Below are 16,440 nucleotides of genomic sequence, written 5' to 3' on the forward strand. Positions count from 1 at the left end.
GATTTTTCTGGCTGCTCTACAACAAAAAAACTCATCTTATTATCCCGTTTGCTCCAATAAAAAAAAAATCCCACGGTCAATGTCAAAGAAGCCCCTAATCATCACGTCGTGACACTTTGTTTTCGACATTCTTTAACATTTCCGTCAAGGGCTTCCTTAAGGTTAAACGACTCTTAGAAGAAAGTCAAGCTAAGGGGCTGAGTAAGGTAAGGGGAGGGAGGGCCTTATTATCAAAGTGAGCTTTGTCAAGTTGCAGCTTTCACCACGAGAAGAAGAAGACGACATCACACTCTGGGAGTCGCCTTTCATTTTGAAGCAACGGTTCAAAGGATGAGCATTAAAACGACATTGGGCTGCTCCCCCCCCCCCTGTGGGTTTTATTCCGGTGTCATCATCATTGGTATGCAGGAATATCTCACCTTAGAATTTCTTAAACCTCGACAGATGCAAATCTTTGCTTTTAAGGATTATAGGTCTGTATGTATAATAAAAAATCTAATCAAAAAAAAAAGGGGTAAAAAAAACTCTTTATGTTAACCTGAACTGAGAAATGTCATTACTTTGCAAATTCATCAGTATAGCGCGCCGCCCGTTTTTAACGCTATAGCCTGGCTCTGACAGCCTGCTGCATTCGCTCTTTGCAGAACGCTGGCTCTCTCATATATATATATATATATATATATATATAGGCTCTGATCAGGCCTGTGTGTGTGTACCAGTGCAGTGTACACACACATGTCACACTAAGACACTCATCCATTATACCGGAGCGCTGAAACGGAATGAAAAAAAGGGCCAGAAGGGAGAGAGAGGATGAGAGAGAGATATAGAGAGAGAGAGCCTGTGCGCACCATCCATCCATCCAACCATCTCTCTACCCTCCCCCCCTCCTGTAGAAACAGCAGGAGATGACAATAGCTTCTAAAAACCAGGGCACGCCACATAACCTGCACAAAAGCCTGGCTCCTCCCTAAAGCCCTACTGTGGTGCCCAAATAAACACTGCCACAAGGGGGGGGTGCAAGGGGTCGTGGTCGTGGTGGACGTGGCACTGGCTAGTGACTGTACGGCCAACGTTAATGGTCAAAAAAACAACCAGCCAGCCTCGCTTACCCTGCCTGCCCCCAGGCAGCAGCACTGCAACCCGTCTATAGCTACTATAGACCATTATAACCCATTCAATCCGTTAACGTGTCTCTGCCATTTCTTTTTTTTTCTTTGGCAATTCAGCAGATATACAAGCTTGGTGCCGCGCTATATTTTTAAAGCAAACATTTGTAACTCAAATCTTTGCCTATGGGGGGGGGGGGGGGGCCTGGAACAAAATATTTGACAAATGTTCGCTTAAAAATATATATTATTCAAAGAATATATACGATTTTTCAACAAAAAAAAAATAGCAGATCTACAAGCTCTTGTATATCTGCCGTTTTTGAATAGCCAAAGACGTCTAAAAAATTACAAAGATGCGTTCCCGGTTTGAATGGGATAACGCACGTCCGTCCCACCAACGCAGCATTTAGATCGACTGCATCTCGACACGCCAGTGAAGCCCACGGCACTCAATCATCAACATCCAGCCCTGATCCCAGGACGGGAACACGTAGAGAGTAGCCCCGAGTTAGCTGCGTATCCACAATGAAATGATAAATGTAATAAAAATAGAACATTCTGCGTGGATGCAGCTTTTGAGACGAGAGAGAACCCTGCCGTTCTCTATCTCTCTCGTTCCACTCTGCTTACTCACATATAGGCGGGAGAGAGAGGCGAGGACCTGGACGTCTTGAGCACGGGCACGGGGAATTTCCAGCTAACGGGCGAACCGCTCTTCCATTTCAACGGCATGTTTGTCGTCGCGGTGGTGGTGGCGACACTGTCACCAGAGCGCTGCCACAGCAGCGGCGTAGGCAGCGGTACCGGCAGCAGCAGCAGCAGAGGCAGCAGAGGAGGAGAAGAGCATTTCCATGAAAAGGCTTCCGAGGAGAGGAGAGAGCAGCCTTCCTTCTTCCATCCCACTCTCACCCGCTCCGTGTTACAGCGGGGTGGGGAGGAGGAGGAGGTGGTGGTGGGAGAGAGGCAGCAGCAGAGGCAAGGCAGGCCGTTTAAAGAGAGAGGAGAGATACAGCAGCTCACACACACACACACACACACACACACACACAGCAGTACAGCACAGCAGGGCTGCTAGTGAAGAGAGACACAGGAGGTGCTACACAGGCAGAACCCACAAGCCCAATGAATCCACGGATCTATCTGCCGCTGTGTGACTCTCGCTCTCTGCCAGCCGCTGTGTGACTCTCTCTCTCTGCCAGCCGCTGTGTGAGCCCCGCCCCGCCAGCACCGTCAGGTCCTGTCGGGTGGATGAGAGGGAGGGAGGGAGGGAAGGAAGGAGGGAGGGAGGGGGGAGGCCCTCCTCCTCATTTTCCCTGACTGTCACGCTAGTCCAGGGTTTTATAGCTCGGCAACAGTCCCACCTTGTTGCAAGGAGTGGTCATTACAGTCCAAGGGGGCTACAACTGTCCATCCTCTTCTTAGTGATGTATAATGTGTTGATTGATATATATCAATCAATTCAACACCAATTTCTGTTTATTATAATCAACTAAATCAATTAGTCTGATTAATCACTTAAGCCGCCCTTACGTTATACTTCATCATACAACATTGTCACCAAAGTGTGGAACGTCCTGACACCATCCATCCATTAGAGGATGTCACTCGTTTATTCTCAAAACTGGCCCTGAATAAACATACATCAGGAGGAGACCACAAGGGGAGATAAATGTTCATTAATTCCCATCGAAAGGAGGTGTAATTCACTGCAGCAGTTTTTTTCTTCTCATTATGGTCATATAGTGTTTGTATTTGTTGATGACAAGTATTATTGTGTTATTTTTGTATGCTATGTCAATGAATTGAATGGACTTTTTTGCGATTTTAGCATTAGGGCCCTATTTTGGCCCGTGCCTTACCCTTTATCCCCAAACTTCTTTGCCATGTTTTATTATTTAGAAGAAAAAAAAATCAAATAGTTAGGCATATATAAATGGCAAAGAAGTTTAGGGTTAACCTATTCAGTGCCATTGACGTTATTTTTACTTTTTTGAAGAAAAAAAAAAATCAGAACCCAAGATATCATGATTTGAAGATTTGCTGCTCCATTCACTTCTTGTTTAACTTCTTACTGAAAAAGGCTGTATCTCGGCTCCTGAGCACTTTTTTTTTACAATGTATTTTTGGCCTTGGCACAGGGATGATAAAGCCAGAAATAAGTTTGGCACTGAATGAGTTAAGGGCCCTGTTTTCACCGGTGCCTTACCCATTAATGTACACAAAACATGATTTAACCACTTTTAACCAGGCCATAACCTATTTTGGGGCATGTCTTGTAATAGAAATATTATATTCCATTCAGGTGAAGTTTTAGATCATTTATTCGGAAGATTTCAGCAGAGCAAACAGCATACACAGATCCGTAGAGCCAGGCCTCCTGGCCTGACCAACCGCCCCTCGGGGCACAAGCCTCTCAAACACCCATCTTACACAGTTCTTATAGTAGACCATTTACCAAAGATGCTATCCTAAATAGTCATATAAGGTATGTACTAAAGATAAGAGCGACACAAGCATAGGTGCACAAATACAAATAGCAATGACCAGTCAGCTCAGCTGTTAGATTGACAGCTGTAGCTGAATTAGAATTAGAACATTCATGTGAAGAGTGGTTGACTAAAGACCCCTGCTGTGAGTAAGTCAGATAGTACAGAAATGATAGAAGAACAGGTTGGCATTCTATTTTATCCATTACATTCCAGAGTTTTTTGTTTTTGTACATGAATAATCGTATTCATGTACATACGACAGGAGATTTATAGAATGACAAATCAATAGACATTTTACTACCTACATGTTGATACAGTTATCTTACAGAATAGTATTTCTGCTTGTTTGGGTTTGAGAGTTCTTCTCTCATCTTTCTAGAATTTAGTATATGTGAAATCTTTTATCTGGTTGGACGTTAAATCTCTGTTTTTCAAGGCAAAGGGCCCTTAGCACGCCAGCTAATTGTTTTGGGTGGATACGCCTATCAATACTTCTCTCCCTTCTAAACGTTAAAAGTCCAGAGATTATGCAGTCAAAACAAATATTTCCACATTAGTGGCCAATGCCCAGTTGACAATTTTTTTTAGATGTCAGCTTTTATCTAAGACTCCTATATTAATTAATACAGATAGATATCAAACATATCACATGAAACATTTTACAGAATAATAAATCTGCTTGTTTTAGGTTTGAAAGCTTTGAGAGCTTCTCACTCATAATGTCAAATCTTTATCTGTTTGTATGTTAAATCTCTGTTTCTCACGGCTGAGGGCTCCATTATCATCACGTGGAATTTGCTACCAAATGGAATTTTCATCACTCGGGCATTTTCGCTACATGGAATACAAATCTCACCCTTCTAGACGTTGACATGCCAGAGATTAGGCAGTAAGAACAAATATGTTCACATTAGTTATCGAATATAGTTTTCCAGTCTTCATGGCTCTTTCCTCCATCTTCACTTGGCATACGGGTCCATTTGGTTTACATTTCTGACAGTGATCTCCACTGGGCTGGTGGGTCCCAGTGTTCAGTGGCTCTCACGTGCAGCATGTATCTCTGTGGCAGTGATCTCCACTGGGCTGGTGGGTCCCAGTGTTCAGTGGCTCTCACGTGCGGCATGTACAGTATCTCTGTGGCTTGGTCTCCTACTGTGGCAAAGTCCCTTGGTGTTTGACATGGTGTTGATTTCGTCACCTCCGCTGCTGCATGGTGACAGTGGCAACATTGATGGTGCTGCTCTCATGGCTGAAGCTCTGCTACTTCCCTCTGTCATTTGAAGCTTGTGGTTTCCTTGTTGTCATCACAGACAGAGTAGATCGGTCTGCGAGGTTCCAATTGTGTAGACCTTGTTGAAGAAGATCATCAGAAGTTGATTCTGCATAGCTTGCTTCTGTGGCGGTCTCCTCTTTGTCCTCCATCGTCTGGATCTGGTCCGGATCTGCTTTGAGAAAATCTTTTTCCCAAAAAGTCCTTCACCCTTAAGTTCTTTTGATCAAGTATCCATAATCATAATTAGTATGATGATGAAATATTGATCCTGCCTCGACAACGCCAAATGTAATAGAAATATTATATTCCATTCAGGTGAAGTTTTAGATCGTTTATTCTGAAGATTTCAGCAGAGCAAACAGCATACACAGATCCGTAGAGCCAGGCCTCCTGGCCTGACCAACCGCCCCTCGGGGCACAAGCCTCTCAAACACCCATCTTACACAGTTCTTATAGTAGACCATTTACCAAAGATGCTATCCTAAATAGTCATATAAGGTATGTACTAAAGATAAGAGCGACACAAGCATAGGTGCACAAATACAAATAGCAATGACCAGTCAGCTCAGCTGTTAGATTGAGTGGTTGACTAAAGACCCCTGCTGTGAGTAAGTCAGATAGTACAGAAATGATAGAAGAACAGGTTGGCATTCTATTTTATCCATTACAGTCTTTATATGCGAACATTTTGAAATAATTAAAAAGAAACCCCAGCATAAATAGCCCACAAGATCTCCATGCATTGTTGTGATCATGTGACACATTGTGACCATACCGTATAGATCAGCTATTTTCTCTGTGCGATGGAAGTATAAAATATGGTTAAAGTTTAAAACACTACCTTAATACTACATCACACAGGCCATGTTGAACCTGTAGTGACAAAATGTATTCACATCAACCGTTTCCTTGTTTCTGACCCACAAAACAATGTAGAATATTAATTCCTTTCAGCTTCCATTCTAAATGGATTTAGAAGTCGACCCCAAAATCCCTGTGATGTTGTAACATCAAGCCAAAACCCTAAATCTAGTATTTAAGGTTATAGTCCAAATGGACCCTTATAGATCTTTAACTCTTGAGAGTGTAAAATGGTTACACTCTCAAGAGTGGGGGCTCCTCACTGGCAGGTGAGTCAGTAGATTACAACAGCAGTGACAACAACACACAAAAAAATGTGTTTGGGGAGGAATTAATTGGCATAACAACTACATAAAAGAATATATATACACAACAGCTTGTGACTACTGACTACATAATGATTGGAACACAGGTTCTTTGTTTGGACATACTGGAGGTTTGTGTGCTCGACAGCCGGCAAAACATACATTTTCTACATCAATAACAGGAAGCGATGCTCCCCGAAACAATGACATGAAGAGATTTGTCCAAATGTGACATCTATATACTGGAGCTTACGGTTTCAAGACGCCCGTCCTCACAAAATGTGTCTAGAGAAGCTCGTTAAGGGGAGCAGGCTGACACCGTCACAATGACATTCACACATGCAGACTCCCTCATTAACACATTAAAACCGGGAACGCATCTGTGCATCTGTATTTATATAGCATATATATATATATATATATATATATATATATATATATATATATATATATATATATATATATATATATATATATATATATATATATATATATATATATATATATATATATATATATATATATATATATAAGTGAGTGAGTGAGTGAGTGAGTGTCATGTTTTTATTTTTTATGGCAGATATACAATAGCGTGTAAATCCGCTATTTTCATTGAATGCGGATCTATGAATATTTTTTTTTTTTCTGGGGGGTCCCTGGAACTAAATATTTTGAGATGGGGGTCTGCGGCCAAATACATATCATTTTGGGCGGTCATCGACATGAAAAAGTTTGAGCACCACTTGATATTATAGCAACATAAGTTTTTCAGAAAACCGTTTGTAGAATCAACGTCAGGTCTTAATGGGTTAAAATATTGTTATACACCTTCCAACTGACAAGAGAACAGTCATGTTACCATGGTTACTGCTGATTATCCAACGGGCTCGTTAAGCTGTGATAACGCAGTTCATTTGATTAAAGACCGTTTTTAAGAAGTTACATTTACAATGACAAGGCGCTGGTATACATTATGTAGACAATGCCTGGAAATTCCCTTCTGACAAACTGATACATTGAAAAAAAGCTATTCAACTGTACAATATTTTGATCTACAAATTCACGCATTGGTGAGCTTGAGGATCTGCTATTTCTTAATATCCTAAGTATAAAACAGGTCTTAAAGGGGTATTTCACTTTTAAAAACACGTTTAGGGTAATTTTAACATCTACTCTGGCTTTTGCACGCATCCTAAACCACTGCCACTCAGTGTCTGGGTAGCTCAGTCGGTAGAGCTCTCGCCTGGTCATGGGTTCGATCCCGGGCACCGCCAACTCAGCGTATGAGTAGCACGGCTTGGGTGCAGAAAGTCATCGTGGTAAGTAAAGAACTGAGAGCTGATGGTAGGTGTGGCGCTCTCCACTTCAGCAATCCATCTCCCAGGGGTCTAGTGCATTGTAACGGAGATCGGCTGATACAGACAAGAAGTCTCTCCTGCCTACTTAAACAAACTGTCTGGGTTGCACACAAAAGCCAGAGTAGACATTAAAATGACCCCAGAAGTGTTTTAAAGTGAAATAATTAAGTGGTTCAGCATCGCATCGCATGCAGCACAGGACAGGTCGCGATGGAGGCACATCGTTGAAGACTGATGTCCAGTGTTGCAAGAGAAAGCATGCTGATCTAGCTGATCTACGAGCCTGTAGATCAGCTATTTTCAACAAAATCTTGAAATAAATGTTTTAATGTTTTTGACACATAATACACACATCTTGTATAGGGGGTCCGTGGCACAAAATATTTGCAGTTGAGGGGGTCCGTGGACAAATACATATACATTTTTCATGTCCTTGACATGAAAATGTTTGAGAACCACTGGTTTAAACAACATTAGGAACCAAGCCCAAATAAGCAACTACATTTAGAAACAAAAAACTGCAACCACCAATATTTGCAGGCGACTTCACAGAAAAACAAGCCCAAAGTCACTTATAATAAGTGGACATGGCAACATTGGTTATGTTCCACTTGGGATGAGGAAGATGATGTCAGTCAGTCAGTTAAGTGGACAAAGCTGAAATCCACTACTTTTATGTCCGACCCGGGAATCGAACCCGGATCCCTCACGCCAGCAACAAAATTCTACAGTTGAGTTAGGACAGAATTTTCTTTTAATTCTAAGATCTCCGGGGGGTCTGAACTTCTCTGAAGGGTTAAGTGTTTGCTGTTCTAGAGAATAATAAAGAAGAACTCTTGTAGTAAATTCAGTAGGACATCATGGTCATTATTCAAAATCAACCTGTATCGCGATACTTATTGCATTGTGAGGTTGTAGGCAATACCCAGCCCTAATACAGATAGGTCAAAGTAATGTTCATTTGGTTCCATTTGTACACTCTCAGAGTTATGGGGGTCTGTGGCCTAATCTGCATACCAAACTGAGGGTCCTTGAAATTAAAAGTTTGAGAACCACTGCCTTTAAAGTGTTCATTATATATCAATAGAGGAACTCAATTAAAACCATGAACCACTAACCCAAGACCAAATCCCTTAAACGTAGCCACGCTAACGAGCAATCATGGACAAAATGGCCAAAAAGGCTTTAAAAAGAACCAGCTCACGAGATAAAAGTAAAGCTTTACTCCAAAGCTAGATTAACCCAGTCAATCCGGGAACGCATAGCTGTGTCATTTTAGATTTTTAGCTACAGTATAGCCATTATTTTATACTTTAGGCTATTAAAAAAATAGAACTAAAAATAGAACTACAAGCTCGTAGTGTGGCACTGAGTGCCGCGCTGCAAGCTTGTAGATCTGTTATTTTAGATTTTGTTTTTTTAAAGCGATCATTTTTAACTTCTTTAAGATTCTACTAATGTCTTCAAAATGTTTACACTTTTGTTTGTTTTTAAACTTATGTTGCTATAATATCAGTGGTTCTCAAACTTTTTTCATATCAAGGACCACCCAAAATGATATGTATTTGTCCACGGACCCCCCCCCTACGTGTGTAGACAAAACATCCAACACAGGTAACTAAAAGAGACTTCACAACAGCTGTCCATTTACTAGCGTCAATGTAAGATCGCATACAGGATAGTGTTGATTTTGACAACAATTTTTGATTCAGTTTTAGTCTATAGTCTTTTGAATCAAATTCCATTTAGTTTTACTGTTAATCTAGTTTTAGTCAACTAAATATCATAAGATTATAGTCGACTAAATCTACAGTTGATTTAGTCGACTAAATCTACAGTTGATTTAGTCGACTAAAATGTATTGTGGCGGTGCCTTGATGGCGTCGTAATGGCTGATTTTACACTTGGTTGCAGGAAAATAGCCGATCTACTCACAATGCATCACAGCGCGACGTGTTGTGAGCTTGTAGATCTGCCATTTTCAACACCGGAACCCAAACAAAACATAAAATGACTTGTCATTTAGTTCTACTGTATCTCGTCTCCACTAGACCCTCACTAACATTTTAGTCTAGTTTTTATTTGTTGACAAAATTGTCGATAGTTGTCATAGTTTAAGTCATCATAGCTTAGTTTTTATTGATTTGATTTAGTTTTCTTCAGTGAAAAAGGTTAGTCGGCGAACATTTTTCGTCATAGTTTTAGTCGACAAAATCAACACTGATACAGGAGGCGAATCACAAAGATGTAATACATGTGTAACAGTGTGTGATTGATCAATTATGTTCGGTTAGTAAATAATTGCACAAAACGTGTTGTTAATTGGTGCTTCTACCTGACTTTATTCTCCATGGTTCGCGTATATAATAATATATAGTGCAATAGTGGTCACAGCACAGTCCCCTCCTTCTGTCCCCCGTATAAATGTCCTACCACACCTCCACCTCTTCCCTTTGTATTTGAAACGAGGTGGGTCAAGGGACTAAAGTCAAACTAACCTGTGTCAGAATAAATGGAGATTGTCTTCAAAGAAATTCCTAGGTCCTGCCTAATAATTTATTCAACACAACGCAGAGATAAAGCTACAACGGTTACACATGATGTACATGGAACAGACTGTCCCTTCCCGTAAAAACCTTACCACTTGAACTGAAACGCTATATGATGAGGAGAATGTACAAGATCTCTACACAATAGTTTGAATCCATTCAATCTGGGAACGCATACTGTGTCATTTTAGATTTTTAGCTATAATCATTATTCTATACTTTGGGCTATTCAAAAATAGCAGATATACAAGCTCATAGCACGGCACCGAGTGCCGCGCTACGAGCTTGTAGATCTGCTATTTTTTGTTTGTTGAGGAATCGTGAAAATGTGTGCAAATCTTTGAATATATATGTTTTTTAAAGCATGTTTACAATTTCTAACTCAAATCTTTGCTTCTGTGGGTTTCTACAAACATTTTTTTTTTTATTATGTATAATTATGTTGCTATAATATCAGTGGTTCTCAATGTCAAGGACCCCCAAAATCACATGAATTTGGCCGCCGACCCCATCTAAAAATATTTTTGTTCCAGAAGCAAAGATTTGAGTTAAAAATTTCCTCTACTTCGCATTAAAAAAATATATATATTCAAAGATTTGCAAAAAATAGCAGATCTACAAGCTTTTAGCGCGGCACTCAATGGCGCACTATGAGCTTGCAGATCTGCTATTTTTGAATAGCCAAAGTATGAAATAATGGTTTAAGTGGTTCCTGGTTTGAATGGGTTAAACAACTGTCCCAAAGCTGCATGGCTCTAACCACACAGACTCACCACAGAACATTATGCCATGATGACCTGTGAGTAACCGACGATTTTTCCATTTATTGCCGGCCAGCTGAGCCAATCAACATTATGAGGGATTATTCTGAAGTGCCTATTTCTGTGCAGAGCCCTTTGATCGCTCCGTCACTCTGAAAGAGATGATGAGAAATCATAATGCGTGCAGCCAGCCACGCTCACAAAATGCCCGACTGTACTGAAAAGCCAATTAATCCACTTGTGTGCAAGATGAAGCCGTTAGACTGCATTAAATTGTTTTACTACTCGGTTATGTTCAAACACTTTTCAACCCCAAAATGTAATGTTCTAGCTGGAGTCAGGCTATATTTATGCCCTTGCTTGTTGTTCGTGCATTGAAAGTGGATTATGGAACTGAGTTTTTTTTATTATACCAATGTCCGGTAAACTGTAATTATTACGGAAATCGTGCAGGGCAGTTTAGAATACGAGCACGACCTCTGATTGAGATATAATCTATAGACATTAGCCCATTTCCGGTCAATGGGCGTTATGAAGCAAATGAAATGAAATGAAAGGTTTACAGTACCAACAAATTCTGTGATTCTTGGTATTGGCTACAAACAGAAACAGAACACAAGAACGCTCGCTCCAATACACGCTCGCCCGGGTCAAATCCGGCGGCCTCGGAACGGTCGCCACCAGGTATTCCTAAACGTAACCTCAGTAAAACTATGCCTAAACCTAACCTTATTCCTAAACTTAACCTCTGTAAAGTTTGGGCCGAGCGTTCTGGTTACCGATCACACATGATTAATTACACAGTCGTAACGGTACAGTACCTTTCATGTAGTCCGTTTGGCATCATGGTCTCCCCCCCTCTGTGTATAGGGTGCTCCATGCCCTCTCCAAAGCCACACCTGGAAAACACAAGAGGAATATGGACTTAATGCGCGTTTCACACAGAAACAAAAAAGTATTCATAGCAGTGTCACAGTCTCCCTACAACCCTCGACCCGCAACCTCCGCTCTTCAAACACCAACCTCCTCAACACCCACAAGGCCAAGCTACGCACCATGGGCGACCGGGCTTTCTGCTCGGTCGCCCCCGAACTGTGGAACGCCCTCCCTGTCCACCTGAGAGCACCACAGTCGGTCGACTGCTTTAAGAGAAGACTAAACAAAATTTTTAGCAAAGCATTTTTTTTTTGCTGGTTTTACCTCTAGGCATTATGCCCCTATGTTTTAATTGTTTTGTTTCAGTTTCTTAGTTGTTTTATTTTATTGGTGTGATGTTTCTGTTTGAATGCAATTGCCTTCTGTAGCACTTTGAGATTTCTTGCAAATGTAAAGTGCGTTATAAATAAAATCCATTATTATTATTAGTGTTGATTTTGTCGACTAAAACTATGACGAAAAATGTTGGTCGACTGACGAAAACTAAATAAACTAAGCTATGATGACTAAAACAAAGACTATACTGACAATTTCGTCAGCAAATAAAAACTAGACTATTGTGTTAGGGAGGAACTAGTGGAGAAGAGATCCAGTAGAACTAAAAGACAAGTCATTTTATGTTTGGTTGCACTCGGGTGTTGCGCTCTGAAAATAGCAGATCTACAAGCACAACATGTTGCGCTGCGATGCGTTGTGAGCTTGTAGATCGGCTATTTTCAGCATGCAACCAAGTGTAAAATCAGGCATTACGACGCCATCAAGGGTTAGGGTCAAAATCAACACTGGGTAGCTCTCCACCAAACAGACTACTGCAGATTACTACAGACTGGCGGTCGAATGACGTCGGGAGATCAGTCGGTTGGAAGGTGGGAAAAAAAAAGTGCTGAATGCACCTGAGAGCCGACATCCACAGACGGCTACTGTAGCAAAAAATAATTGCCTATGGTTTGATGCATTTTTCAACAACAAGCCTGCTGCTATCCGACGGTTCGACGCTTCCCTACAACTTGCGACCCGACGCGACAGTGTACCTATAACTCAAGTGTACCCACCGCCAATTCAACAGCAGATTCAACAGTGTAACCAGTTGTCTAACTACTTCCTAACTTAATGTTTAGGGTTCTTCTCAACAAGTGGGGCGAGTGGTCCGCCACTGGGGGCGAGCGGTTGGCTCAAAAAATATGGGGCTAGCGTGATTTGAGGCGAAAATTCCGGTTACCCTCACAACGTGTCACTCACAACGTGCCACAATCAGCTATGTTAGCTAATAGTATATAAGGGCTTAAGTGGCTACAATGCCTAATTTCGATGGAGCTGTAAGAATGTTCAAATTACACTACAAAGTCATAACACTAAATATCACACCGTTCAGGAGTTTGTGACGCTACCACATAGATGGTACAAGGTTGAAGTGGTCAATATCAAATATGTTGACATGGTCCTGTTTTCATTCAAACTTAAAGTAATACTAGGTAACGTTTTCAACAAAACTAAAGTTAAATTGTATATCTTTTGTGAGTGGCAAAAGTTTCACAACACCCACTCCATGAATTTCACCCCCGGAAGCCTTTTATTTATATATTTTCTATTGAACGTGGACGGGGGGGACTTTCCCGGGAAAATGACGTTCCTGGCCAACGTCATGACGTCGGCCAGGAACTACCGCAACGGTTTCCTGTTTGGCCAGGAACTACCGCGCTAATAACAAAAAGGAACCTCACGCTGATTTTAAGAGAATGTAGGATTGGAAGATCGAAAAAGAAAGCACAGCTCATGGTAACTAATGCTCCACTGGCTAAGAGAAACGATCCGTAGATAGTATAAAACAATTAAAAGATCGCTTTTTGAAACGCTTCCGGCTTCCGGTGAAAACGAATGGAATTCTGGGTAATCGAGGACTACGGAAATTGTATGCAGTGACGGTAGTGACCAGCAGAGGTTGCTAAAAATCGTTATTTGTGATTCTGCATTGTACAACTTTAAATAACTTTGCCCTAATTTTTCAAAACAAAACAAAAAATACACATGTTATTTACCCATCATTTCCCTCTATAGCAGCAGGTATCAGCTACTGGAGTAGTGTGGTGGTGGTGTTTACCTCTTCATTTTGGTGATTTCACTGTTTGTTTTGGTAGACAAGGGTGTTTTTGGGCAAACCAAAACCGGTGAAAACACCAAAATACAGCAAGAGGGCAATGTGTCTCTGCAGGTAAACACCACCACAAATGTAAACACAGAGCAAAATTACATACTATTCCTTTAAGCACACAATTCAACAATACTGCATAACACAAGTTAAAGGATGGAGAGTAGAAAAATTGTCATACCAGTAAGATATCAAATTGGACAATTTGTAGCCTACACTTATCTATTTGAATAATAGCATCTAAAGTTCAGGTGGCTCGCTCGGTGCCTCGTTAGTGTTAACCAACATTTAGGTCTAACACTAAGATTGGGCTTTAAATTCTGAAATATGATAAAATAACATGCTCTAACAAACATAAATTCAACATCAAGATCCACTACACAAAATAATATATACCGTATATAGAATTTACCAAAACAGCCACTTCTCTATCTGAGAGAAATCAGTACATTTCAAATCCTATATTACTATAAGATATACCACTTTTTCGATCATATTTGGGAGTTTTTAACAATTGTATCCATTGGCCACCTCTCCTTCAATTTAACCAAGTCCCATTTAAAGATGCACTGAATTGGTGTCGACTTTTTTTTATCCCAGCAATGACTTTCGGAGGACAGCATCAGCATATGAACTCATCTGCTCCAAACCTCTACAGACTAGACCTAAATATAATCATGACATCAATCTGAGCTGCACGTGTTCACATGGAATTAAATGTTAGTGTCTCTCTTGCCATACTTTCAGAAGTCTGACATCAGAAATAATATTATTATATATCATGGAATTTGTGTGACAGTCAGAGGCACCAATTCAAGCTGGACTTTATCCATTAGTAACCATCTAAGAATGTAACAACAGGTCCATTTGGTTACATGTGTTACTGTCCAGTTAATGTTACAGTCTGGCTACAATAGTTACACTCATTTTGTTACTCTGTCATGTGGTTACAATAGTTAAAACTCTCATTTTTGGTTACATTTGTTGCACTCTAGGTTTATTTACACACAAATGTTGTTACTCTGTCATTTGGTTACAACCATATGAGTTTTAACAAATGTAACCAAATGACAGAGTAACACAATGAGTGTGTAAATAAACCTAGAGTGCAACAAATGTAACCAAAAATGAGAGTTTTAACAAACGTAACCAAATTAAAGTTTTAGCAAATGTAACCGAATGTTAAAACTCTCTTTTATGGTTACATTTGTTGCACTCTAGGTTTATTTACACACTCATTGAGTTACTTGGTTACATTTGTTAAAACTCTGATTTGGTTACATTTATTAAAACTCATTTTGGTTACATTTGTTGCACTGTTAGGTTTATTTATACTCATTTTGGTTCATGTATTTGTAACTCAGAGAGAGAGAGAGAGATAAGGTAACAGATGTAACCAAATGAACGTTACATCTGTTACCTTCTGTCTCAGAGTTAACAAGGTTAACCAGCAACATTGGGTCAATTATTATAACATTAGAACAGGTAATAACAACAACAATGAAGGGAAAGGCTAGCATGTTGCTATAGCTAACAGCTAAGTGAGTTCTCACACCTAAACAACACTTCTCTGAACGTCACTCTGCTTTCAGCGACACTTTTCTTTCACAAGTTACACTCGACCCGGCCAAAACACGTCATTTTGCCACCGAAGCGACTTAAAGCTCGCGCTGCCTGCCGTTGACACTAACGTAGTGTTTTTATTTATACTTCTTTATATAAATATAAATCCTTCCACTAAAACCTTTCCCTACAGTCTCAGTACCCGAGGAAAGCCTGGGTTGCTATTTACCCCCTCGGCGGCCACATCCGGGCTACAGCCCGCCTTACTGTATCCGGTTATTTCCCCGCACACACAAAAGGACAAGTCAGGCTTATTTCCGTATCCGCTTCAGACCGGTTGTGCACGTCAAGAACGCGCAAACGGCTCCCGAATCAGCCGTTCCTATTTGCACTCTCCACGGTCACATCCGGTCTAGAGCCCGCCTGACTGTATCCAGTTATTTCCCCGCACACACAAATAAGCACGCAGGCTTAATTCCGTATCCGTTCCAAACCGGATGTGTACGAGGAAAAGGCGCAGACGGCTCCCCCAGTGTGTTTTAGCCCCCGACAACACATGACTGTGACATGAAGCTCGCGACGCATTTTCACTTGTTGTTGTAAAAACGGACGCCGCTCGCGCTCCGCGCGCTTTCTAACGCGAGAACAACACAATAAATATAAAGCCATGAATCCATACCTTCAAGTTATCGAATAAAAAATCGATAAACCAGCCCCTCCTCCTCGCTTTATTCCTTCCCAAACAAACCCCCCCACCTCTCTCTCTCTCTCTCTCTCTCTCTCTCTCGCTCAAATCCACTTATGCCTACCGTGGCCCCGCCCCTCCGCTCGGGGTCTAAGCCAATGGCGTGGCGGTTTGCTGGGACCCACCGGAACATGCGAACTTGCTAGTGGCGGAGCGCGTGTGTCAATCAAACCGTGTCGCTGTGCTCAAAACTTCCGTTACTAAAATAAAGTGCTTGTTGAAGTTCAGTTGACTCAACTTGACTGACAGGGCTGCTGTGTTGCTGTCAATCACTTCTGTTGACTCACTGACTGACAGGGCTGCTGTGTTGCTGTCAATCACTGCTGTCGACTCAACTTGACT

The 16,440-nt window shown here is 41.1% G+C and overlaps 2 protein-coding genes across 3 annotated transcripts in view; both read right to left on the bottom strand.

Moving 5' to 3' along the window:
* klhl13 (kelch-like family member 13) overlaps positions 1-16,152 on the bottom strand; it is a 111,541-nt gene extending 95,389 nt beyond the window's left edge. The window contains exons 1-2 of one of the 2 annotated variants that reach the window (XM_080435419.1): positions 16,033-16,152; positions 11,530-11,607 (exon numbers count right to left, since the gene is read on the bottom strand). In XM_080435419.1, coding sequence (XP_080291545.1) covers positions 11,530-11,588 — 59 coding nt within the window. In that variant the 5' untranslated portion in view covers positions 11,589-11,607; positions 16,033-16,152. Of the gene's footprint in view, positions 1-1,746; positions 2,106-11,529; positions 11,608-16,032 lie in introns of those variants that run through there. The other variant, XM_080435421.1, reaches the window with a different exon arrangement.
* LOC308089674 (parvalbumin beta-like) overlaps positions 1-16,440 on the bottom strand; it is a 238,267-nt gene that overhangs the window by 155,036 nt on the left and 66,791 nt on the right. The gene's annotated exons all lie outside the window — the stretch shown is intronic.

The sequence above is a fragment of the Gymnoscopelus braueri genome (assembly GCF_963280865.1).
Source record: "Gymnoscopelus braueri genome assembly, chromosome: 8".
Taxonomy (NCBI): domain Eukaryota; kingdom Metazoa; phylum Chordata; class Actinopteri; order Myctophiformes; family Myctophidae; genus Gymnoscopelus; species Gymnoscopelus braueri.